Source organism: Heterodontus francisci, chromosome 18 (genome assembly GCF_036365525.1).
Source record: "Heterodontus francisci isolate sHetFra1 chromosome 18, sHetFra1.hap1, whole genome shotgun sequence".
NCBI lineage: Eukaryota > Metazoa > Chordata > Chondrichthyes > Heterodontiformes > Heterodontidae > Heterodontus > Heterodontus francisci.
The window spans coordinates 29,090,032-29,115,078 of NC_090388.1; the positions used below are offsets into that span (position 1 = coordinate 29,090,032).

At 44.2% G+C, this 25,047-nt stretch overlaps 1 protein-coding gene across 2 annotated transcripts in view; it reads right to left on the reverse strand.

Moving 5' to 3' along the window:
* Positions 1 to 21,915, reverse strand: part of acss3 (acyl-CoA synthetase short chain family member 3) — a 128,647-nt gene extending 106,732 nt beyond the window's left edge. For both annotated transcript variants that reach the window (XM_068050455.1, XM_068050454.1), the window contains exon 1: positions 21,418 to 21,915. In XM_068050455.1, coding sequence (XP_067906556.1) covers positions 21,418 to 21,824 — 407 coding nt within the window. In that variant the 5' untranslated portion in view covers positions 21,825 to 21,915. The remainder of the gene's footprint in view (positions 1 to 21,417) is intronic.
* Positions 21,916 to 25,047: the final 3,132 nt, after the last annotated feature.

Consider the following 25,047-nt stretch of genomic DNA (forward strand, 5'->3'; position numbering starts at 1 on the left):
GAGAAAGATGTGAGTTCAGAGCTGGGGCAATGGGGAACTTCAGAGGAGGTTTGGCCTGGTGGGATAGTGGAAGGGAGTGGTGCTGGAGAGGCAGCTGATCAGATGGCCTCAATCTTAGTGAGAAAGAAATCCATGAGCTCCCTGCGCTTATTGTTGGAGATGAGGGTGGAGAAGACAGGGAGAGGGACTTAAGAGGATGGTTTGCAATAGAGAAAAGAAGCTGGTGACCATCTTTGAATTCCAAGATGATTCTGGAAAAATAAACAGTTTTTGCAGCAGAGAGCAGGACCCCAGAATGCTTTATGTGATCCAGCCAAATTTGGCAGTGGATGGCTAAACCAATTATCCACAATATCCTTTTAATCTGTTCCTTGGACTTAAGAGAGTGGAGATGAGGGCCATACCAGGGTAACAGCCAAGGTGAGAGAGATAGTAAAGGTTTTATTGGGAACTAGGACATCAAAGGTGGAGGTGAAGATGCAGTTGAGCAAATCAGTAGCTGCAAAAATGTTGTGGTGAACAGAGGGCCAAAGGCTAGACAGTTGGGATTTTGAAAGTGCAGTTGTAAGTGAATTGGGGGATCATTATTTTTTCCAGAGGCAGAGACAGAAGGAGGTAGGGTTGCAGCGTGGAACGGGATGTGGGTAGAGAGTGATACAAGGAAGTGATCACAGAGGCCTTATCTGTGATTGATATAATGAGACGAGCAAAACCACCATGAGAGGGCAAGGTCAAGGGAATGGCCATCAATAGGGTTGGGGAGTTTACATGGAGGAGTGATGTACGGAGGCTAAGAGGACAGTGAACTCAGAGGAGAGAGAGTATATGATGAGTTGAGATGGAGGCTGAAATCGCCAAGGATCAGAAGTCATTCAGTGTGGAGACTGAGGGAGGAAAGCAATGAAGATATCTCGGTGAGAAGATTTGTTAGCATAAGGGTCGTAGGACAAGAGAAGATTTAAACACAAGGATGAGAATATTTAGCTTCGGGTGTTGGGGACCCGGGAATCAACATAGGTCAGTGAGAATAGAGTTGATCAGTGAGCAAGATTTGCTGCAGGATAGCAAGGAGTCAGCAGTATTTTGAATGAGATGAAGTTTATGGAAAGTGAAAGATGGGAGATCATGAAGAAGAGAGTTTCAGTAATCAAGTCTGTTTAAGGAACAGCTTTCAGCAGTCTATTCAGAGCAGCTGGTGTCTAATAAGATGCTCCGATTCAATGGCACTCCCAGCACATCCTATGCTGAGCATGAAATAATTACTATGAGCTGCCCTTACACTCTATACAAGATGAATCTCTAATTCTACAGCATTTCCAGCATTCACTGCAGTTTCATATCAGAGATAAATTAAGTCGTGCGAATTAAAGAACAAAGAACAAACAAAATTACAGCACAGGAACAGGCCCTTCGGCCCTCCAAGCCTACGCCGATCCAAATCCTCTATCCAAACCTGTCGCCTATTATCTAAGGGTCTGTATCTCTTTACTTCCTGCCCATTCATATATCTGTCTAGATACATCTTAAAAGACGCTATCGTGCCCGAGTCTACCACCTCCGCTGGCAATGCGTTCCATGCACCCACCACCCTCTGCGTAAAGAACTTTCCACGCATATCCCCCCTAAACTTTTCCCCTTTCACTTTGAACTCATGTCCCCTTGTAATTGAAACCCCCACTCTGGGAAAAAGCTTCTTGCTATCCACCCTGTCTATACCTCTCATGATTTTGTACACCTCAATCAGGTCCCCCCTCAACCTCCGTCTTTCTAATGAAAATAATCCTAATCTACTCAACCTCTCTTCATAGCTAGCGCCCTCCATACCAGGCAACATCCTGGTGAACCTCCTCTGCACCCTCTCCAAAGCATCCACATCCTTTTGGTAATGTGGCGACCAGAACTGCACGCAGTATTCCAAATGTGGCCGAACCAAAGTCCTATACAACTGTAACATGACCTGCCAACTTTTGTACTCAATACCCCGTCCGATGAAGGAAAGCATGCCGAATGCCTTCTTGACCACTCTATTGACCTGCGTTGCCACCTTCAGGGAACAATGGACCTGAACACCCAAATCTCTCTGCACATCAATTTTCCCCAGGACTTTTCCATTTACTGTATAGTTCATTCTTGAACTGGATCTTCCAAAATGCATCACCTCGCATTTGCCCTGATTGAACTCCATCTGTCATTTCTCTGCCCAACTTTCCAGTCTATCTATATTCTGCTGTATTCTCTGACAGTCCCCTTCACTATCTGCTACTCCACCAATCTTAGTGTCGTCTGCAAACTTGCTAATCAGACCTCCTATACTTTCCTCCAAATCATTTATGTATATCACAAACAACAGCAGTCCCAGCACGGATCCCTGTGGAACACCACTGGTCACACGTCTCCATTTTGAGAAACTCCCTTCCACTGCTACTCTCTGTCTCCTGTTGCCCAGCCAGTTCTTTATCCATCTAGCTAGTACACCTTGGACCCCATGCGCCTTCACTTTCTCCATCAGCCTACCATGGGAAACCTTATCAAACGCCTTACTGAAGTCCATGTATACGACATCTACAGCCCTTCCCTCATCAATCAACTTTGTCACTTCCTCAAAGAATTCTATTAAGTTGGTAAGACATGACCTTCCCTGCACAAAACCATGTTGCTTATCACTGATAAGCCCATTTTCTTCCAGATGGGAATAGATCCTATCCCTCAGTATCTTCTCCAGCAGCTTCCGTACCACTGACATCAGGCTCACCGGTCTATAATTACCTGGATTATCCCTGCTACCCTTCTTAAACAAGGGGACACCATTAGCAATTCTCCAGTCCTCTGGGACCTCACCCGTGTTTATGGATGTTGCAAAGATATCTGTTAAGGCCCCAGCTATTTCCTCTCTCGCTTCCCGCAGTAACCTGGGATAGATCCCATCCGGACCTGGGGACTTGTCCACCTTAATGCCTTTTAGAATACCCAACACTTCCTCCCTCCTTATGCCGACTTGACCTAGAGTAATCAAACATCTGTCCCTAACCTCAACATCCGTCATGTCCCTCTCCTCGGTGAATACCGATGCAAAGTACTCGTTTAGAATCTCACCCATTTTCTCTGACTCCACGCATAACTTTCCTCCTTTGTCCTTGAGTGGGCCAATCTTTTCTCTAGTTACCCTCTTGCTCCTTATATATGAATAAAAGGCTTTGGGATTTTCCTTAACCCTGTTTGCTAAAGATATTTCATGACCCCTTTCAGCCCTCTTAATTCCTCGTTTCAGATTGGTCCTACATTCCCGATATTCTTTCAAAGCTTCGTCTTTCTTCAGCCGCCTAGACCTTATGTATGCTTCTTTTTTCCTCTTAGCTAGTCTCACAATTTCACCTGTCATCCATGGTTCCCTAATCTTGCCATTTCTACCCCTCATTTTCACAGGAACATGTCTCTCCTGCACGCTAATCAACCTCTCTTTAAAAGCCTCCCACATATCAAATGTGGATTTACCTTCAAACAGCTGCTTCCAATCTACATTCCCCAGCTCCTGCCGAATTTTGGTATAGTTGGCCTTCCCCCAATTTAGCACTCTTCCTTTAGGACCACTCTCGTCTTTGTCCATGAGTATTCTAAAACTTACGGAATTGTGATCACTATTCCCAAAGTAGTCCCCTACTGAAACGTCAACCACCTGGCCCGGTTCATTCCCCAACACCAGGTCCAGTATGGCCCCTTCCCGAGTTGGACTATTTACATACTGCTCTAGAAAACCCTCCTGGATGCTCCTTACAAATTCTGCTCCATCTAGACCTCTAACACTAAGTGAATCCCAGTCAATGTTGGGAAAATTAAAATCTCCTATCACCACCACCCTGTTGCTCCTACATCTTTCCATAATCTGTTTCCATATTTGTACCTCTATCTCACGCTCGCTGTTGGGAGGCCTGTAGTACAGCCCCAACATTGTTACCGCACCCTTCCTATTTCTGAGTTCTGCCCATATTGCCTCACAGCTCGAGTCCTCCACAGTGCCTTCCTTCAGCACAGCTATGATATCCTCTTTGACCAGTAATGCAACTCCTCCACCCCATTTACCTCCCTCTCTATCCCGCCTGAAGCATCGGTATCCTGGGATATTTAGTTGCCAATCATGCCCTTCCCTTAACCAAGTCTCAGTAATAGCAATAACATCATACTCCCAGGTACTAATCCAAGCCCTAAGTTCATCTGCCTTACCTACTACACTTCTTGCATTAAAACAAATGCACCTCAGACCACCAGTCCCTTTGCTTTCATCATCTGCTCCCTGCCTACTCTTTCCCTTAGTCACGCTGACTTCATTATCTAGTTCCTTACAGGCTTCAGTTACTACCTCCTTACTCTCCACTGACCTCATTTGGTTCCCATCCCCCTGCCACATTAGTTTAAACCCTCCCCAACAGCATTAGCAAAAGCACCCCCAAGGACATTGGTTCCAGTCCGGCCCAGGTGTAGACCGTCCAATTTGTAATAGTCCCACCTCCCCCAGAACTGGTCCCAATGTCCCAAAAATTTGAACCCCTCCCTCCTGCACCATCTCTCAAGCCACGCATTCATCCTGACTATTCTTTCATTTCTACTCTGACTATCACGTGGCACTGCTAGCAATCCTGAGATTACTACCTCGGAGGTCCTACTTTTTAACTTGACTCCTAACTCCCTAAATTCTGCTTGTAGGATCTCATCCCGTTTTTTACCTATATCATTGGTGCCTATGTGCACAACGACAACTGGCTGTTCACCCTCCCCCTTCAGAATGTTCTGCAGCCGATCTGAGACATCCCTTACCCGTGCACCTGGGAGGCAACATACCATTCGGGAGTCTCGTTTTCGACCACAGAACCGCCTATCTACTCCCCTTACAATAGAATCTCCTATGACTATAGCCCTTCCACTCTTTTTCCCGCCCTTCTGAACAGCAGAGCCAGCCACGGTGCCATGAACCTGGCTACTGCTGCCTTCCCCTGGTGAGCCATCTCCCTCAACAGTATCCAAAACGGTATACCTGTTGTGGAGGGAGATGACCGCAGGGGACACCTGCGCTGCCTTCCTGCTCTTTCTCTGCCTTTTGGTCACCCATTCCCTTTCTCCCTCAGCAATCCTAATCTGCGGTGTGACCAATTCGCTGAACGTGCTATCCACAACCTCCTCAGCATCGCGGATGCTCCAAAGTGAGTCCATCCGCAGCTCCAGAGCCGTCATGGGGTCTAACAAGAGCTGCAGCTGGACACACTTCCTGCACGTGAAGGAGTCAGGGACATCCACCATGTCCCTGAGCTCCCACATTGAGCAAGAGGAGCATGTCACGCGTCTGAGATCTCCTGCCATTTTTAATCTTAAGCTTAAACTTAGTTAAATGAAAAAGGAATGAAAAGTTTTTAAACAATCACACGATAAAATTAAAAAAAAAGAGAAATAGAAAAAGCCTTACCTTATCTACACACCACCGAGTCCTTTTTTTTTGGTTAGAGGAGGAGGGCGGGTGGGAGACACTACAGGTGTAGTGTCTCGTGTTCAGAAACGGCCCAAATATATAGGGTTTTACTTACCCAGCAGCCCCCTGGTCTCCGCCGAAAACAAAAGGAAATTAGGTTTACTTTAAACTGACCTTCCCAGCTGCTCACTCGCTCGCACTCTCTGCTCCCGAAAAGAACTTGTTTATCATTATAAATTTCTGCAATGAATCCATCTGGATGTATTGTTTTATTTGCCTATATTGAACCAGTTGGCTGCCTCACGCAATGAAGCAGTTCTCTCAGGTCCTCCTCTTCCAGCTGTAAGAAAAGATCTCTGCTAGAAATTTAAGCTCAATTCAGACCTCTGCTGAACAATTAGAATTCTTGAAATACTGAGTTGATCTTTGTCAGGTCTATTGTTATCTGGACATTTTTTTGTCATGTTGTCACAATGGTTTGAATCATCTGTTGTTTGCACAGTGTATGACAAAGTACATAACCAGACTGATCACCATACTGATAACGAGCCATGCTGATTTCTCTACAGTCAAAAAGAATTGCTGTTTGTATGAGTTTTTTTGTAACCCATCAATCTATATTCCTCTGAATATTTATGTTATGTCCATGTTATGCCTATCTCTTTTTTCACATAAAACTACCTGAGCACTTTTCAGCACAGAACTGGCAAAGTGCTCTGTGTTGCTTGTTCTCAAGACAGAGAGAAGGAAGTGTGAGTTATCATGTTGGAAATATTCAGGTGCCCCCTTCCCAATTTCTCACGTACATTTCTACTACAGGTTTTGGTGTGCTTTAGATATTCTCTTAGGTGCAGCAGTTCTGGTCACTCCCAGAAGCTGTCGGAGTCAGGATTGTGCTAGTGATGCTCAGTATCTAATTATAAAATGGGTAACCAAATGTGCAACTTTGTGATCTGAATTGGACATCATGGTCCCGATATTTATGGGGAGGGAACTGGGCGGGAGGGGAGGGAAGCGGGTCGTAGCAGTCAGGAAACCCAGAAATGTGGCTAACACTGATGTCCTAACGCATTTAATGATAAGGCCTTATCTTTTAAAAAAATCCTACGTTTCCCAGCAGCCAGCAAGATTGATAGACCAGCTGTTGGGCAGGAAGGCCTGCACTGCTAGGCCGTAATCTGGGAGCAAAGGCATGGAAATATCGTGGGTCAGTGGGGTTATTGTGGAAATAAAGCAAGAGATTAATTCACCTTGCAGAAGGCACTGCATCCCCAGAGGGTCAGTGCTTGCTGGCACGTATAGCTCTAGAATTACCACAGTTATGCAAATAACATTTGGAGTGATCAAAGGAACCGTAATTGATCTATTGGCCTGAATTTTCAATTCAGCAGTGAAGCAAGGGTGCTCACTGTTGACCTCAAAGAAAGGTGCTCACAAAAATGTAGCAATACCTGTGGTGTGCTTTCTTTCCTTTCCGTCCATCAATATTGGCGACAACGCTCTGGAAGTGGTTCAAAGTTGAGCCTAGGTAGGTGAACTCATCACCAGTAACCTGTCTCTAGATGCAGAAATCAACAAGCGCATGGGAAAGGCTTCCACTGCTATGTCCAGACTGGCCAAGAGAGTGTGGGAAAATGGCGCACTGACACAGAACACAAAAGTCCGAGTGTATCAAGCCTGTGTCCTCAGTACCTTGCTCTATGGCAGCGAGGCCTGGACAACGTATGTCAGCCAAGAGCGATGTCTCAATTCATTCCATCTTCGCTGCCTCCGGAGAATGCTTGGCATCAGGTGGCAGGACTGTATCTCCAACACAGAAGTCCTCGAGGCGGCCAACATCCCCAGCTTATACACCCTACTGAGTCAGCGGCGCTTGAGATGGCTTGGTCATGTGAGCCACATGGAAGATGGCAGGATCCCCAAAGACACATTGTACAGCGAGCTCGCCACTGGTATCAGACCCACCGGCCGTCCATGTCTCCGCTTTAAAGACGTCTGCAAACGCGACATGAAGTCCTGTGACATTGATCACAGGTCGTGGGAGTCAGTTGCCAACGTTCGCCAGAGCTGGCGGACAGCCATAAAGGCAGGGCTAAAGTGTGGCGAGTCGAAGAGACTTAGCGGTTGGCAGGAAAAAAGACAGAAGCGCAAGGGGAGAGCCAACTGTGTAACAGCCCCGACAAACAAATTTTTCTGCAGCACCTGTGGAAGAGCCTGTCACTCTAGAATTGGCCTTTATAGCCACTCCAGGCGCTGCTCCACACACCACTGACCACCTCCAGGCGCTTACCCATTGTCTCTCGAGATAAGGAGGCCAAAGTGAGAAGCTTTCTTTCCTTTCCCAGCAGCAGTTTAAATCTGGTGCCAAATCAAGGGGATGTCTTGGCTTGCAGCACAGCAAATAAGCAACCAATCAAATTGAAGTATTCACACATAGCAAACACGGAGATTAAAAGCATTTAATATCCTTCACTTTTAACTTAAATTTTCAGATAGTGAAATAAATGATGATTAGGTTATGATAGAAGCTAAAATAAACAAACTTTAAAAAATGTTTTTTTTTAAAACACAGAATTTTATTAGAATAGAGAAATGTGACATTCCAAAAAATAAAATTAGCTTTCCAGGGCTAGTGAGGGTGTTCAGCAGTAATTATGAAGTTAGTACACGGTTAAAACGCAATTGCACATCATTTAACAAGGTGTAATATTTTCAAGGGTTTTTATGGTGAGACTAACAGTATACACACCAATTTTATTGATTTCCATTGATTACAGACGGGGGGGGTACTTCAACATTTCACACATTGGAGAAACATAAAATCACTGACAGGAACTTCCAGATTACCGCGTTACCTCCACACATCTGCAGATCTCAGTTGTTGATGTCAGTTTCCGTGGAGTAGTGACAGCAAATGCCAACAGTTTTGTTACCATTACCACTGCAAAATCCAGACCAATAAGCTACTAGCAATTTCATTGCACCAACCATGTGCACTCATGGATTAATCTTTGAGACAAGCATATACAACTGACAGAATCAACCGGGTAATCCGACTGTATATATTGAAGATCATCAGAAGAATGAAAAGAGAAGTGAAGGGTTTTTTCCAAACAGAGGTTTGTTAAGACATGGAATGTTCCACCAAAAGTACTTATTAAAAATTATTTGTTTCATGGGTTGTGGGCGTCACTGGCAAGGCCAGCAATTGTTGCCCATCCCTCACTGTCCTTGAAAAAGTGGTGGTGAGCTGCCTTCTTGAACCACTGCAGTCAAAGTGATGTAGCTACACCTGCAGTATTGTTAGGAAGGGAGTTCCAGAATTTTGATCCAGTGACAGTGAAGGAATGGCAATATATTTACAAGTCAGGATGGTGTGTGGCTTGGATGGGAACTTGCAAATGGTGGTTTCCCACGTGCCATGCCCAGTAATGGCATGTTCTGTTCATAACTTTAAACATGGACCATATTCAGCATAGAATCTTCTGGAACTGAATTTTCCTTTTCTTTTAAAGTGTACCACAATGGATATTAAAAAGCTACATAAGGTGGCTGCCGAGGCTCAGGTGACTTTTGCCAATTCGGCCCAGACGCAGAAGTATCTCAAGCATCCAGAAAGTTTCTAATTGAATGACCATGTGTGGAGTGCCTCCTTTGAATGGACACACTAAGATGAAACCATTTGTGAAATTCTCACCTCCTATGGTTTGTGGTCTTACCCAAACTCAATATCTATGGACTCCTAGACTTGCTGTCTCCAAGCTGGAAACTTAACAGCGAGAGCTGTAAGAAACCAGCTAAATCATAAATAGAGGTGAATGGCCACCACCCATCTCCACTGTGTAGCAATGGCTTTGAACTTCAAATAATTCTGGGTGGACAACAGAAGTGTTGATCAGGTGGTCCCCTGACCAAAACTACTCACAGATAATGAATCTGATTACCTAAATCACCAGGGAGAAACCAGTCAGTCAGCAAACAACAGCTGCAGAGACAGCAGCAAAGGCAAAACACCTATGCCTTAAAACTGGAGATTACAACATCTTAAGGTCTGCAAGCCCATTCCTTTTTAAGTCCACCAGTATAGAAAACCGACCTCCTAGTAACAAGACTGTAAACTGTCTCCAGATGCAGAAATCAACAAGCGCATGGGAAAAGCTTCCACTGCTATGTCCAGACTGGCCAAGAGAGTGTGGGAAAATGGCGCACTGACACGGAACACAAAAGTCCGAGTGTATCAAGTCTGTGTCCTCAGTACCTTGCTCTATGGCAGCGAGGCCTGGACAACGTATGTCAGCCAAGAGCGACGTCTCAATTCATTCCATCTTCGCTGCCTCCAGAGAATACTTGGCATCAGGTGGCAGGTCCATATCTCCAACACAGAAGTCCTCGAGGCGTCCAACATCCCAGCTTATACACACTACTGAGTCAGCGGCGCTTGAGATGGCTTGGCCATGTGAGCCGCATGGAAGATGGCAGGATCCCCAAAGACACATTGTACAGCGAGCTCGCCACTGGTATCAGACCCATCGGCCGTCCATGTCTCCGCTTTAAAGACGTCTGCAAATGCGACATGAAGTCCTGTGACATTGATCACAAGTCGTGGGAGTCAGTTGCCAGCGTTCGCCAGAGCTGGCGGACAGCCATAAAGGCGGGGCTAAAGTGTGGCCAGTCGAAGAGACCTAGCAGTTGGCAGGAAAAAAGACAGAGGCGCAAGGGAAGAGCCAACTGTGTAACAGCCCCGACAATCAAATTTTTCTGCAGCACCTGTGGAAGAGCCTGTCACTCTAGAATTGGCCTTTATAGCCACTTCAGGCGCTGCTCCACACACCACTGACCACCTCCAGGCGCTTACGCATTGTCTCTCGAAATAAGGAGGCCAAAGAAGTAACAAGACGATAAATAACTAACTTTGTAACCGACTGAAATTCAGCTCTTCGAGAGAATCCTGCAACGGCTTTGATACACGACTCCGGCTATCGAATTCTTTTGTTCATTTGGGGGATGTGGGCGTCGCCGGCTAGGACAGCATTTATTGCCCATCTCCAATTTACAAGACTGTTGCCAGGGCTTGAAAGTTGCAGCTATGAGGAAAGATTGGATAGGCTAGGGTTATTTTCCTTAAAACAGAGGAGGCTGAGGGGTGACTTAATTGAGGTGTACAAAATTATGAGGAGCCTAGATAGAGTAGAAAAGAAGGACCTGTTTCCCATGGCAGAGAGGTCAATTACCAGGAGCACAGATTTAAGGTGATCGGTAGAAGGATTAGACGAGCCATAAAGAAAAGCTTCTTCACCCAGAGGGTGGTGGGTGTCTGGAATTCACTGCCCAGATCGGTGGTGGAGACAGAAACCCTCTACTCATTTAAATGGTACCTGCACATGCACCTGAAGTGCTGCAACCTACAAGGCTACAGACCAGATACTGCAAGGTGGAATTAGATTGGGCAGCTAGTTTTTTCAGCCGGCCTAGTCACCATGGGCTGAATGGCCTCTTTCTGCGCCATAACATTTCTATGGTTCTAATTGCCGCTGAGAAGGTGGTGGTGAGCTGCTTTCTTGAACCACTGCAGTACTTGGGGTGTAGGTAAACCAACAGTGCTCTTAGGAAGGGAATTCCAGCATTTTGGCCCAGCGACAGTGAAGGAACGGCGATATAGTTCTAAGTCAGGGTAGTGCGTGGCATGGAGGGGAACTTGCCGTTGGTGGTGTTCCCATGCATCTGCTGCCTTTGTCCTTCTAGGTGGTAGAGGTCACGGGTTTAGAAGGTGATGTTGAAGGAGCCTTGGTGCATTGCTGCAGTGCATCTTGAGGATGGTGCACACTGATGTCAAGGGAGGGAGTGAATGTTAAAGGTAGTGGATGGGGTCTCAGTCAAGTGGGCTGCTTTGTCCTGGATGGTCTCGCCCTTCTTGAGTGTTGCTGGAGCTGCACCCATCCAGGCAAGTGGAGAGCATCACTTCTGACTTGTGCCTTGTAGATGGTGGACAGGCATTGGGAAGACAGGAGATGAGTTATTCGCCACAATATTCGCAGTCTCTGACCTACTGTTGTAGCCGCAGAATTTATGTGGCTGGTCCAGTTCAGTTTCTGGTCAATGATGACCCCCCCCAGGATGTTGATAGTGGGGGATTCAGTGATGGTAATGCCATTGAATGTCAAGGGGACATGGTTACATTCTCTCTTCTGTGAGATGGTCATTGCCTGGCACTTGTGTGGCGTCAATGTTACTTGCCACTTATCAGCCCAAGCCTGGATGTTGTCCAGGTCTTGCTGCATATGGACATGAAATGCTTCAGTATTGCAGGAGTCACAAATGGTGCTGAACATTGGACAATCATCAGCGATCATCTCCACTTCTGACCTTATGATGGAGGAAAGTCATTGATGGAGCAGCTGAAGATGGTTGGGTCTAGGACACTACCCTGAGGAACTCTTGCAGTGATGTACTGGGACTGAGATGATTGACCTCCAACAACCATAACCATCTTCCTTTGTGCTAGGTATGGCTGCAACCAGCGGAACGCTTTTCCCCAATTCACATTGACTCCATTTTGCTAAAGCTCCTTGATGCCATACTCAGTCAAATGCTGCTTTGATGTCAAGGGCAATCATTCTCACCTCACCTCTGGAGTGCAGCTCTTTTGTCCATGTTTGGACCAAGGCTGTGATGAGGGCAGGTGCTGAGTGGCCCTAGCAGAACCCAAACTGAGTGACAGTGAGCAGTTTATTGCTGAGCTGCAGCCACTTGATAGCACTGTCGATAGCTCATTCCCTCACTTTGCTGATGATCGGGATTAGACTGACAGGGCGGTAATTGGTCGGGTTGGATTTGTCCTGCTTTTTGTGCACAGGACATACCTGGGCAATTTTCCACATTGCCGTTAGATGCCAGTGTTGTAGCTATACTGAACAGCTTGGCTAGGGGCACAGCTAGTTCCACAGGTTCACTCCAAGATATTTACACTGGTTGTAGTATAAGGTTCAGAAAGTGCTAATGTTGAGAAAGTGTAAATAATACCTCCCACCATGATGATATAAGAGTTCACCTGTGAGAGAGACTCGGAGGGAAATGCAGCGTGACTTCAGAGGAGTCACACCAACTGGTGTGAAGCTGTACATAGCTATAATGTAATAAAGAGTTAATGTTCAAAGTACTAAAGACTTAGGAATCTCTTTAAACTAGACTAAGTATATTAAGGTGGTAGCGTACAAACCAAACATACAACAGCGTGGGATCATGAACGGTGGTTCTTACCATGCAACACTCAGAAGAAGAATTTGAAGAAATACTTTGAAGAGGGCTGACCTCAAAAAAGCGCCAAAACTGCATAACTTGAGAAGAGGCTGTGAAAAAGCTCCAGAGCTGCTCCGTAGACAAAGGATGCACGGAATGTTGGGGAGTTGAGAGCTTGTGGAGGCATTCAAGCTGTTCCACAGAGGCGGATGGTCTGTGAAGTGAAAATTCCATCCAGTGATCGCAGGCTTCAAGTTGGAGAACGAAGCAATGATCAGGGATCTGGTATGCAACCCTGAAAAAGGAGAAAAATTTGTTCCTCACGGCACTAGGCAGGCAGCACCGGGAAAATCAAAGTCCATAGCAAGGGCAGATCCAAGGTCGGTGCCATTACACTTGGCAACCGGAGCAAGCGAAATATAATTAAGAAAAAGAGGTGCAAATACTCGATACTATAAGTGAAGGGGGTAAACAGAGTATCGCGGAAATACTACAAAACTGCATATAAACCAAAAGAAGAAATAAATCCAAAGTCTAGCAGCGAGATTTCACAGGGAGACACAGTGACCATAGTGCAGTGCAGGGCTGAAAAGCACGGGAAACTTCAAATTCTGGAAGGAAAAATTCAAAAGACAAAGTAAACCAAACGGAAAGCCATGGATCTTAAATTCACAATATCAGAGAGGTTTGGACACATGGAAGAACCGAATCAAACTCAAAATTGATCACGCTGGCAGGAAAAATTTTTGAGATATAGAATTGCTTCCAAATTAGATAGCTACTCTGAAGCAGAGCAAGTTAACACATTGCTGTACTCCATTGAGGCAATAGCAAACGATGTCATTGCAAGACAAGGCATTAATGAGACATCAGACAAATTTGATGAAGCTTTATAAGTCTTTGATAGCTGTTTCAACCTGCGGAGCAAAAAGATTCTGGAAAGGGCAAAATTTAACAGAAGGGTCCAGAAACCAGGAGAAACAGTTGATGCTTTTATTAATGACCTTTACAGACTGGCTGAAAGATATGAATATTGAGATCTAAAAGCAGATTTGATATGAGACTGCATTGTAATAGGTATTGCTGATGAATTCCTATCAGATTTATTGCAATCTAAAGACCTCACCCTGGACAAAGCAATTCAGCTGGTGAGACAAGCAGAGGTCCAGAAGAACAACAGAGCAATCCTGAGAGGTGAAGACTTTGGTTCAGGAAACCTCCAGCCACTGTATAGTTCCTTAACCAGAGGGCTGTAAAAGAAGCACGAGAAAAGAAAGTACACTGGGTGGGGGGAGAAGTCCAAGATGCTATGAAACCCTGCCAGTGCTGTGGCGCCAAAAAGACCCACAGGCGTGAGCAGTATCCTACAAACAAAACAGAATGCTTCCACTGTACGAAAATAGAGCATTTTGGGAAAATCTGCCAAAGTAAAATATCGACTCCAACTAGTCTGAAAGAAAAGTTCTTCAAGCATAGAGTTGTTAATGAAGTTGAACAATCTCCCTCAGGAGAGAAATCAAAAAACTTCCTTGGTGAGATCAATGATCCTAATCAGGCATTTTGGTCTAAAAATATATATATGTCATTGGACATATCACTAATTTAAACTGGACACTGGAGCAAGTGTAATGGTCCTATCAGACAAAGAGCCATGGTTATCAACGCATTACCTGCGACCGACAGAAACTCAGTTACATGGCCCAGGAGGGGCTGAACTGAAACTTAAGGGGAAGCTGCAGGCAACACTCCAGTACAAGGGAAAGCAGATATTAGAAACACTGTATGTTGTAAGGAATCAGGAATTCTCTCTCTTCAGTAGAACTTGTATTGACCCTCATCTTATAAGGAAAGTGAAAGAGGTTACACAACAAGAATCCAGGAGTCACTTCCAAAAACACTCTCCAAAATTGTTTACTGGTCTAGGGAGACTGAAGCATTACTCTGTGAAAAGATGCTAAACCAGTATATCTTTTCATGCCCAGGAAGATATAATACCCACTGATGAAGCAAGTCCAACATCAGTTAGGAGAGATGACCAGGATGGGAATCATTTCTCCTGTTACTGAACCTACAGAGTGGTGCTCAGGAATGGTTCCAGTTCCTAAACCTAATGGTAATCTTTGCATTTGTGTAGATCTAACTTAATAAAGCAGTGGCAAGAGAAGTTCATCAGATGTCTTCAGTGGACGAAAGTTTGGCAAAGTTATCCAAAAGCACCATCTTCAAGTAGATTGACGCTTATAGCGGCTTTTGACAAGTTTCATTGGATAAGGAGTCAAGGTTACTGACAGCCTTCATCACTCCATTTGGAGGATTTTATTTTAACCGTCTGCCATTCAGTATAACATCAGCACCAGAAATATTCAAAAGAACTATGTTAAACATTCTACAGGGCCTTAAAAGGTGTAATATGCCATATGGACGACATCTTAGTTCATGGTGAATCCACTGAAGAACATAATCTGAGGGGTAGAGCAATTTTGAATCATCTACAAAATGATGGCCTAACACTTAGAGTCATGGAGTCGTACAGCATAGAAACAGGTCCTTCAGCCCACCGCGTCCATGCTGACCATAATGCCTATCTATACTAATCCCACCTGCCTGCATTAATTCCATATCCCTCTATGCCTTTCTCATTCAAGTACCTGTCCAGATGCCTCTTAAACGTTGCTGCTGTTCTTGCCTCCACCACCTCCTCAGGCAGCTCATTCCAGATACCCACTATTCTTTCTGTGAAAAATTTACCCCTTTGATCCCCTTTAAACCTCCTCCCTCTCACCTTAAATCTATGCCCTCTAGTTTTAGTCATCCCTACCATTGGAAACAGACTCCGGCTTTCTATTCTATCTATGCCTCTCATAATTTTATATACCTCTATCATGTCCCCTCTCAGCCTCCTTCGTTCCAGGGAAAACAGACCCAGCCTATCCAAGCTCTCTTTATAACTCAAGCCCTCTTAATGAAGTGTGAATTTTCAAAAATATCTCAATTTTTTAGGACACATTGTCAGTAGCAATGGCATGGTGCTGGGATGCACGTCAGAAGCAGGCATTTCAAAGGATCAAGGAGATGCTGCAAAGAGAGACTGCAGGGCATTCTGAGGGGGAAGGGTGAGCAACCAGTTGTCGTGGTACATATCTGTACCAACGACATAGGTTAAAAAAAGGATGAGGTCCTACAAGCTGAATATAGGAAGTGAGGACAAAAATTAAAAAGTAGAATCTCAGGAAAGCTAGCGAAAGCAGAAATAGCAAGATATATCAGATGAATACGTGGCTGGAGAAATGGTGTAGAGGGGAGGGATTCAGATTTCTGGGACATTGGGACCTGTTCTGGGGAAGGTGAGACCAGTACAAGCTGGACGGGTGGCATCTGGACAGGACCAGGACCAAAATCCTCAGGAGGTTGTTTGCTAATGCTGTTGGGGCGGGTTTAAACTAGAATGGCAGGGGAATGGAAATCTGAGCAGGGAGACAAAGGAGGGGGAAACAAGGATAGAAATGAAAGACAGAAAGGTAAGAAGCAAAAGTGGAAGGCAGAGAAAACAAGGGCGAGAAACAAATGGGGCCGTAGTGCAAAATAAAACTAGGATGACTAACAATGTTAAAAAGACAAGTCTAAAGGCATTGTGTCTTAATGCACGGAGCCTTTGCAATAAGGTAGATGAACTAACAACGTAAATAGATATAAACAGTTATGATTTAGTAGCGATTCCGGAGACATGGCTGCAAGGTGACCAAAGATGGGAACTAAACGTCCTGGGGTATTCAATATTTAGGAAGGACAGGCAAAAAGGGAAAGGAGGAGAGGTAGCATTGCTAGTAAAGGAGGAAATCAATTCAATAGTGAGGAAGGATATTGGCTCAAAAAATCGTGATGTGGAATCTGTATGGGCAGAGCTAAGAAACACCAAGGGGCAGAAAACGTTGGTGGGGATTGGCTATAGGCCCCCAAACGGTAGTGGAGATGTAAAGGATGGCATTAAACAGGAAATTAGAGATGCATGCAATAAGCATACAACTGTAATCATGGGTGATTTTAATCTACATATAGATTGGTCAAACCAAATTAGCAATAATACTGTGGAGGAGGATTTCCTGGAGTGTGTACGTGACGATTTTTTAGACCAATACGTTGAGGAACCAACTAGAGAACAGGCTATCCTAGACTGGGTATTGTGCAATGAGAAAGGATTAATTAACAATCTTGTTGTGCGGGGTCCCTTGGGGAGGAGCGACCATAACATCTTCATTAAGATGGAGAGTGAAGTAGTTGAATCCGAAACTAGGGTCCTGAATCTAGATTAAATTAGATTAGATTAGATTAGAGATACAGCACTGAAACAGGCCCTTCGGCCACCGAGTCTGTGCCGAACATCAACCACCCATTTACACTAATCCTACACTAATCCCATATTCCCAACAAACATCCCCACCTATCCCTATATTTCCCTACCACCTACCTATACTAGTGACAATTTATAATGGCCAATTTACCTATCAACCTGCAAGTCTTTTGGCTTGTGGGAGGAAACCGGAGCACCCGGAGAAAACCCACGCAGACACAGGGAGAACTTGCAAACTCCACACAGGCAGTACCCGGAATCGAACCCGGGTCCCTGGAGCTGTGAGGCTGCGGTGCTAACCACTGCGCCACTCTAAATAAAGGAAACTACAAAGGTATGAGGCGTGAGTTGGCTATGGTAGATTGGGGAACTTTTCTAAAAAGGTTGACAAAAGGCAATGGATAAGTTTAAAGAATGCGTGCATGAATTACAAAAATTATTCATTCCCGTCTGGCGCAAAAATAAAACCGGAAAGATGGCTCAACCGTGACTTACAAAAGAAATCAGGGATAGTATTAGATCCAAAGAGGAGGCATATAAAATTGGCAGAAAAAGCAGCAAGTCTGAGGATTGGGAGCAATTTAGAATTCAGCAAAGAAGGACAGAGGTTGATTAAGCAGGGGAAAATAGAGTATGAGAGTAAACTTGCGGGGAACATAAAAACTGACTGTAAAAGATCCTATAAATATGTGAAGAGAAAATGATTAGCGAAGACAAATCTAGGTCCCTTACAGTCAGAAACAGGGGAAATTATAATGGGGAACAAAGAAATGGCAGAACAATTAAACACATACTTTGGTTCTGTCTTCACAAACGAGGACACAAATAACCTCCAAGAAATGTTAGGGAACCAAGGGTCTAATGAGAGGGTGGAACTGAAGGAAATCAGTATTAGTAAAGAAACAGTGCTAGGGAAATTAATGGGGTTAAAGGCTAACAAATCCCCAGGGCTTGATAATCTACATCCCAGAGTACTAAAGGAAGTGGCCCTGGAAATAGTGGATGCATTGGTGGTCATCTTCCAAAATTCTACAGACTCTGGAGCAGTTCCTACAGATTGGAGGGTGGCAAATGTAACCCCACTATTTAAAAAAGGAGGGAGAGAAAAAACAGGGAATTACAGACCAGTTTGACTTTCATCAGTAGTGGGGAAAATGCTGGAGTCTATAATAAAGGATGTGATAGCAGAACACCTGGAAAGCATAAATGGGATTGGGCAAAGTCAGCATGGGTTTAGGAAAGGGAAATCATGCTTAAAAAATCTACTGGAGTATTTTGAGGATGTAACTAGTAGAATAGATAAGATAGTGCCAGTGGATGCAGTGGACACCAGTATTTGGATTTTCAGAAGGCTTTTGATAAGGTCCCACATAAGAGGTTAGTGAGCAAAATTAAAGCACGTGGGATGGGGGGGTAATATACTGGCATGGATTGAGAATTGGTTGACAAACAGGAAACAGAAAGTAGGAATAAACGGGTCTTTTTCTGGGTGGCAGGCAGTGACCAGTGGGGTACTGCAGGGATAAGTGCTTGGGCCCCAGCTGTTTACAAATATATTAACGACTTGGATGAGGGGACTAAATGTAACATTTCCAAGTTTGCAGACGACACAAAGCTGGGGGGCAAAGTGAGCTGTGAGGAGGATGCAAAGAGGCTCCAATGTGATTTGGACAAGTTGGGTGAATGGGCAAATGCATGGCAGATGCAGTATAACGTTGATAAATGTGAGGTTATCCACTTTGGTTGTAAAAACAGAAAGGCAGATTAACAGGACTAGACAGGCTAGATGCAGGGGTCACAGTCTCAGGATACAGGTTATGCCATTTAGAACCGAGATGAGAAGAAATTTCTTCACTCAGAGGGTGGTGAACCTATGGAATTCTCTACCGCAGAAGGCAGTGGATGCCAAATCATTAAATATATTCAAGAGGAAATAGATAGATATATTTCTTAATGCCAAAGGGATCAAGGAATATGCAGAAAAAGCGGGAACAGGGTACTGAATTAGACCATCAGTCATGATTTTTTTTGAATGGCGGAGCAGGCCCGAAGGGCCGAATGGCCTACTCCTGCTCCTATTTTCTATGTTTCTATGCTGAGATCGCTGGGTACGTTAGCACATTATAATCCCTCACTTCCAAACACAATTGCAGCAGACGCCTCATCTACTGGGATATGGGCAGATGGAAGTCAAGACCAGTTTATTATGCGTCACAAGCACTGTCTGACAATGAGATGAGGTACACTGTAATAGAAGTTCTCAGATTATATTATTGGCTTAAAGGTTGTCATGGAGACAGGCCACAAACCTCTAGTTTCCTTACTTGATGAAAAGGAACTCGCTGAGATGCCTCCGCGAATCCAAAGATTCTGGTTGAGGCTAATGAGGTTCACGTACAAAATGATATACCTACAGGGCAGACAACAAATAACAGCAGATGCATTGTCCAGAGCAATGGTCAACCATCCTACACAACAGTATGTGAACTTCATTAATGAAATTGAGTTCTATTCTCATCACTAGTCGTTAATATATATTGTGAACAGCTGGGGCCCAAGCACTGATCCCTGCGGTACCCCACTGGTCACTGCCTGCCACCCAGAAAAAGACCCGTTTATTCCAACTTTCTGTTTCCTGTTTGTCAACCAATTCTCAATCCATGCCAGTATATTACCCCCAATCCCATCACTGCATCACAATGGCCAGCAAGTTTAAAAAAGCTCCAAGAAATTCATCATGCTCAGATGCAAGATGAAGAATGTATCGATATTGCAAGCAAGGCTGTCTGCAGCAGCATCCCAGTGATAAGAGGATAAAAATCTTCGAACACAGGAGGCACTTTCCAATCATGGATGATTTGTTGGTATATGACAAGAGACTGGTGATTCCAGAGTCACTCCGGGTAGACATCTTGGAGAAAATACACCAGGGTCATATGGGTATAACAAAGTGTAGAGCATGAGCTCGGGAGTCCATGTGGGGGCTGGGAATATTGAAAGATATAAAAGAAATGATTTCAAATTGCCAGGTATGTGCAATTCCCAACCAGACCATGGGAACGTCTGGTGATGGATCTATTTATATTTAATGGAAAATCCTACCTGATTGTCATCGACTACTTTTCAAGGTGGATCAAGGAAAATGTTTGTACACAATGACAACTGAGGCAGTCATCTGAGTGTTACAAGAAATCTTTGCAACACATGATATGCCTGACAGAGAAAGGAACACAATTTGCAAACGACTATTTCATGCATTTTGCAGAAAACTGGATTTCTACATCTTAGAAGTTTCCCTAGGTATCCACAATCTAACGGAGAAGCTGAGAAAGCAGTCAGAACTATCAAAGCACTGTTGCAAGAAAAATCAAGATTTTCAAATGGCACTCCTGAACTACAGAACTACTCCATCGCTATGTGGATTAGCACCATCGGAACTGCTGATGAGAAGGAAGCTTAGAACACAACTTCCAATCCTACCCAAAAAGTTACTTTCAGGGCGACAAGTCCAGGATTATCAGAGAGTTCAAGACAGAGAAAAGTCCTACCAAAAGCAACAAGCCTACCACTATAATAGGAAATACTGTACCAGGAACCTACCTAAGTTGACTGAAGGACAAAAGGTATGGGTACGAGAGCAAGGCAGAGAAGGAGTAATCATCCAGAGAGATGAGAATCAACAGTGATCTTATTAAATACATACATCAGAAGGTACTGCAAGAAGAAACAGGAGAAATCTTATTCCTATTCATCAAAGATGCCAGTCATATATTTGGACGAACCAGACTGAACCTGAAATTCAGAAAGCACCAGACACGACAAACCTCAATGAAACCGTCCAAGTCAAGAAACAAAAGTTCAGAGAAAGACTACAATCTTCCACATCTGACAACACGATCAGGCAGAGTTGTGAAGCCTCCTGACAGATTGAATCTGTGATGTCAGAGACTTGGGGGAGATGGGGGGGGGGGGGGGGGGGGGAAAGAGTATGTAAAAATAAATATATGAAAGTATAAATTATATATATGCATAAAGACTTGGGGGGTGCTGGGGAGATGTAGTATAAGAGTCTAAAAGGGTTAAGGTTGAGAAAGTGTAAAGACTACCTCCCACCATGATGATATGAGAGATCACATGCATGGAGGGAGATGCAACATGGCTTCAAAGGAGTCACACAGACTAGTGTGAAGCTGTACATAATTATCATGTAATAAAGAGTTAATGTTCAAAGTATTAAAGACTAAGCTAGACTAAGTATATTCATATGACAGTGTGCAAACCAAACATACAACACTGGTGCCTCAGCTTCCGAGTGCATGTATCACTAACCAAGCTGTTGATGAAGTCCAGGCTTTAACAGTTTAGAAACGTAACGTACCAGCGAACAAAAGGTGGGTTTGAAAAATCCAGAGTTTTTCGCCAAGGTTTGAACCACGAGATCCCTTGGGCGCATTCACTCCAGAACTTCTCTGGTTCCTCGATGGACTTGCGAAATACATTCTCGTAATTTTCCTGGAGATCGACAGCCCGACAACTGACAGCGCAGTGAAATCCTCGCCGGAACTCAACGTTTTGGAAGAGTTGGCGAGGTGCAGGCGAGCGACCAAACGCAGCCGTTAACCCAGTCCAACAGCACTCGAACACCTTCTCCAGTCTTATCCTCTCCGCGATTCCCCCGGGGCTCCGGCCACGCCTGCAAGCTGCATTTCCAAGCCGTGCAACCGTAACACGATCTGCTTCTCTCCCCAAGTACAACCTATTTACCTTCAGCAAACTTAATCGCATTTTCCCCAAACTTTACTCGCAGCTCAAGAACTTGACGCGAATTTCAACTTTGCAAAGTGCTGCCGTCACACTACTCAGTTGCGTGGATAAACACCCCCAGCGGCAAGAAAAGGAAGCGAACGTCACAGTTATCACTAGCCCGTTATATTAGTAGCTGTGTAAAGCTGCAGCAGAACCTGAGAAGTATACAAATACTGCACGAATTTTATTTACCATTGTTCAGTATCTCAAACATAAAACAGTTCCACAGTCTGCGATGTATATTACCAGGCAGAAAAAATGAGCGTTTGAGAACCTGCGAGCGAAGCAGAAAATGGTTCTCGACCTTAGACATGTTCGGTTTGTAAGCACACTCTTATTCCATTAAGATTCCACACAGGTGGAGTTCTTCTTGCCAGGGATGGTTTTTGGCATAGACAAGGGATAGCAAACCGGAGATTCAGACTCATTTTTTTTTTGTTTGTTTGTGGGTGCATGAGCAAGGCCAGGATTTATTGCCCGTTGCCCATCAGAAGCTGGTGGTGAGCTGGCACCTTGAACCACTGCAGTCTGTGTGGCATAGGTACACCCAAAGTGCTGGTGGGGAGGGAGTTCAAGGATTTTGGCCCAGCGAGGATGAAGGAGCCATGACATATTTCCAACTCAGGATGGTGTATGGCTTGGAGGGGTGTTGGTGCAGGTGTTGGTGTTCCCATGCATCTGCTGCCCGAGTTGATAGAGGTTGTGAGTTTCAAAGATGTTGTCAAAGGAGCCTTGGCAAGTTGCTGCAGTGCATCTTGTAGATGGTACTCAGTGCTGCCACTGTGCACCAGTGGTGGGGAAAGTGAATAAAGTAGTGGACGGGGTGCCAATCAAGTGGGCTGCTCTGCCCTGGATGGTGTCAAGTTTCTTGAGTGTTGTTGAAGTTGCAGCCATATAGGCAAGTGGAGAGTATTCCATCATACTCATGTCTTGTGCCTTGTACATGGTGCAAAGGCTTGAAGGAGTCAGGAGATTAGTTATTCACATGAGAATACCCAGCCTCTGACTTTCTTGTGTAGACAGAGTATTTACGTGGCTGATCTTGTTAGGTTTCTGGCTAATGGTGACCCCGCCCCATCACCAGGAGGTTGATGGTGGGGACAATTCAGCAATTGTAATGTCGTTGACTTTCATGGGGTTAAACTCTCTCTTGTTTGATATGGTTAATGCCTGGCACTTGTACTTGCCACTTAGCAGCCGAAGCCTGCATGTTGTCCATGTCTTGCTGCATGTAGGCATCATCTGAGAAGTTGTAAATGAGTTGAACATTATGCAATCATCGGTGAACATCCCCACTTCTAACCTTATGATGGAAGGAAGGTCATTGATGAAGGAACTGAAAATGTATGGGCTGAGGAAACTGCCCCGAGGAACTTCTGCAGTAATGTCCTGCAGTTGAGATGACTGGCCTCCAACAACAACAACCATCTTCCTTTGTGCTAGGTATGACTCGTCAGGGGAGAGTTTTCCCTCTGATTCCCATTGACTTCAATTTTACGAGGGCTTCTTGAAGCTACACTTGGTCAAATGCTGCCTTGATGTCAAGGGCAGTCACTCTCACCTCAGCTTTGGAATTTGGCTGTTTTGCCCATGCTTGGATCAAGATTATAACGAGGTCTGGAGCCAAATGGTCCTGACAGCATGTTATAGATAGAACTAAGCAATCCCACAACCAACAGATTAGATCAATAGTCTTGAGCCCTGCACATCCAGTTGTGAATGGTGGAAGACAGTTAAACAACTAACAGAAGGAGGAGGGTCCATGAACATCTCCATCCTCAATGATGGCAGAGCCCAGCATGTGAGTGCAAAAGACAAGACTGAAGTAAAGCCTGGCTACCTGACCAAACCCAACTACATGTGTCGGGTTTGGATCGGGTCGGGTCTATATTCTGCATCCAGCATTCGGGCTCGGGGCGGGTCGGGCTGGACTGTACTGTTTAGCTTTGGCAGCCTTGGTGCCACTTGTCATGTCCGCTTATGTGAAAGCCCCAATATAAATACATATTATGTATTAAAACTTAAGTGTGACATTTTGAAACCAAACTTTTCATTATGATTGAAAAAAGCTGGAAATTTTTGTGAATTGCATTTCTAAGGCAATTGTATTTAAAATGACTTTAGAGTATAAAATTCAATAACACAGATTAGAGGCTGCCTTCTCTACCCAAAGGAACCCAGGAGTAGATTGTAAGGTCCATTCATATTTCAGTTATAATGGCTGCCAAAACTGAATGAAATTTACTGGATAATTTGAATAACAGTCATGTGAGTTAAAATTAGCCACTAAAGGAATACTAATGTCTCATTTTATACATAACACGTGCTTCAAATATAATTTATGAACTTGTTTGTTTTAACATTGCAAGTGCAGACTTGGAAAAATAGCTGTCGTGCCCTGTAGTGATCTACCCGGTTATTGAAAGAGGACAAAAAATTAGTCTACCACGAAATTCCATGATGAGATTGTTTATGTAGAAAGTCGTGTTGTAGCTGTTGTGTGATGTACATCTGGAAAGCTGCTACATTATGATTGAAAGCGAGTGCCATTGACCACATCAATAGATCTTGGGGACAACATCCACTAGGAATTATGAGATAAGCCAAAACACAGGATCCAACTTACTTAATTCTCCTTACTGAGTGGGTGAATTTATATTCAAGTTATCTTAGTTTTGATAATCCAGTGTTTCAAATGCAAATATTAAAAATGAAAATGGATAGAACCAATATTTATTGTGTGTAGTCTAGATGTTAATTGGCATTGTGCACACTTTTTAAAAAAATTATATGGGGTTGGGGGAGGAGGTTTCAGTAATCACCACTAGCCATCCAAGTATAAATTCTAAATCTTCCACAGTAATGAATTAAAACACCCTGACATATTAAGCTGCCGTTACAGTCTATATTAGTCAACCTAATAGCTTGTGTTCCTTGAATGAAGTATTCCTCTGATCCCAAAGGGCTGGTGTTCTATTCCATGGGAGTGAATAGAGAGTTGGCTATCTCTAGAAACTTCAGTTCATGTTAAAACCATTTTGAAGACGTTAAACAGTGTAGCATTATTAATGCAATATTTTCCCATCAAATGTAGATAATTTCAAACAAGCTATAATGGCTGTAGAAGTGATGTTGATTGATTTTCAAAAACAAGCCTTTGCCCCATTACTTGCCAACTGATTGTTTCACAGTAGTAGACAAC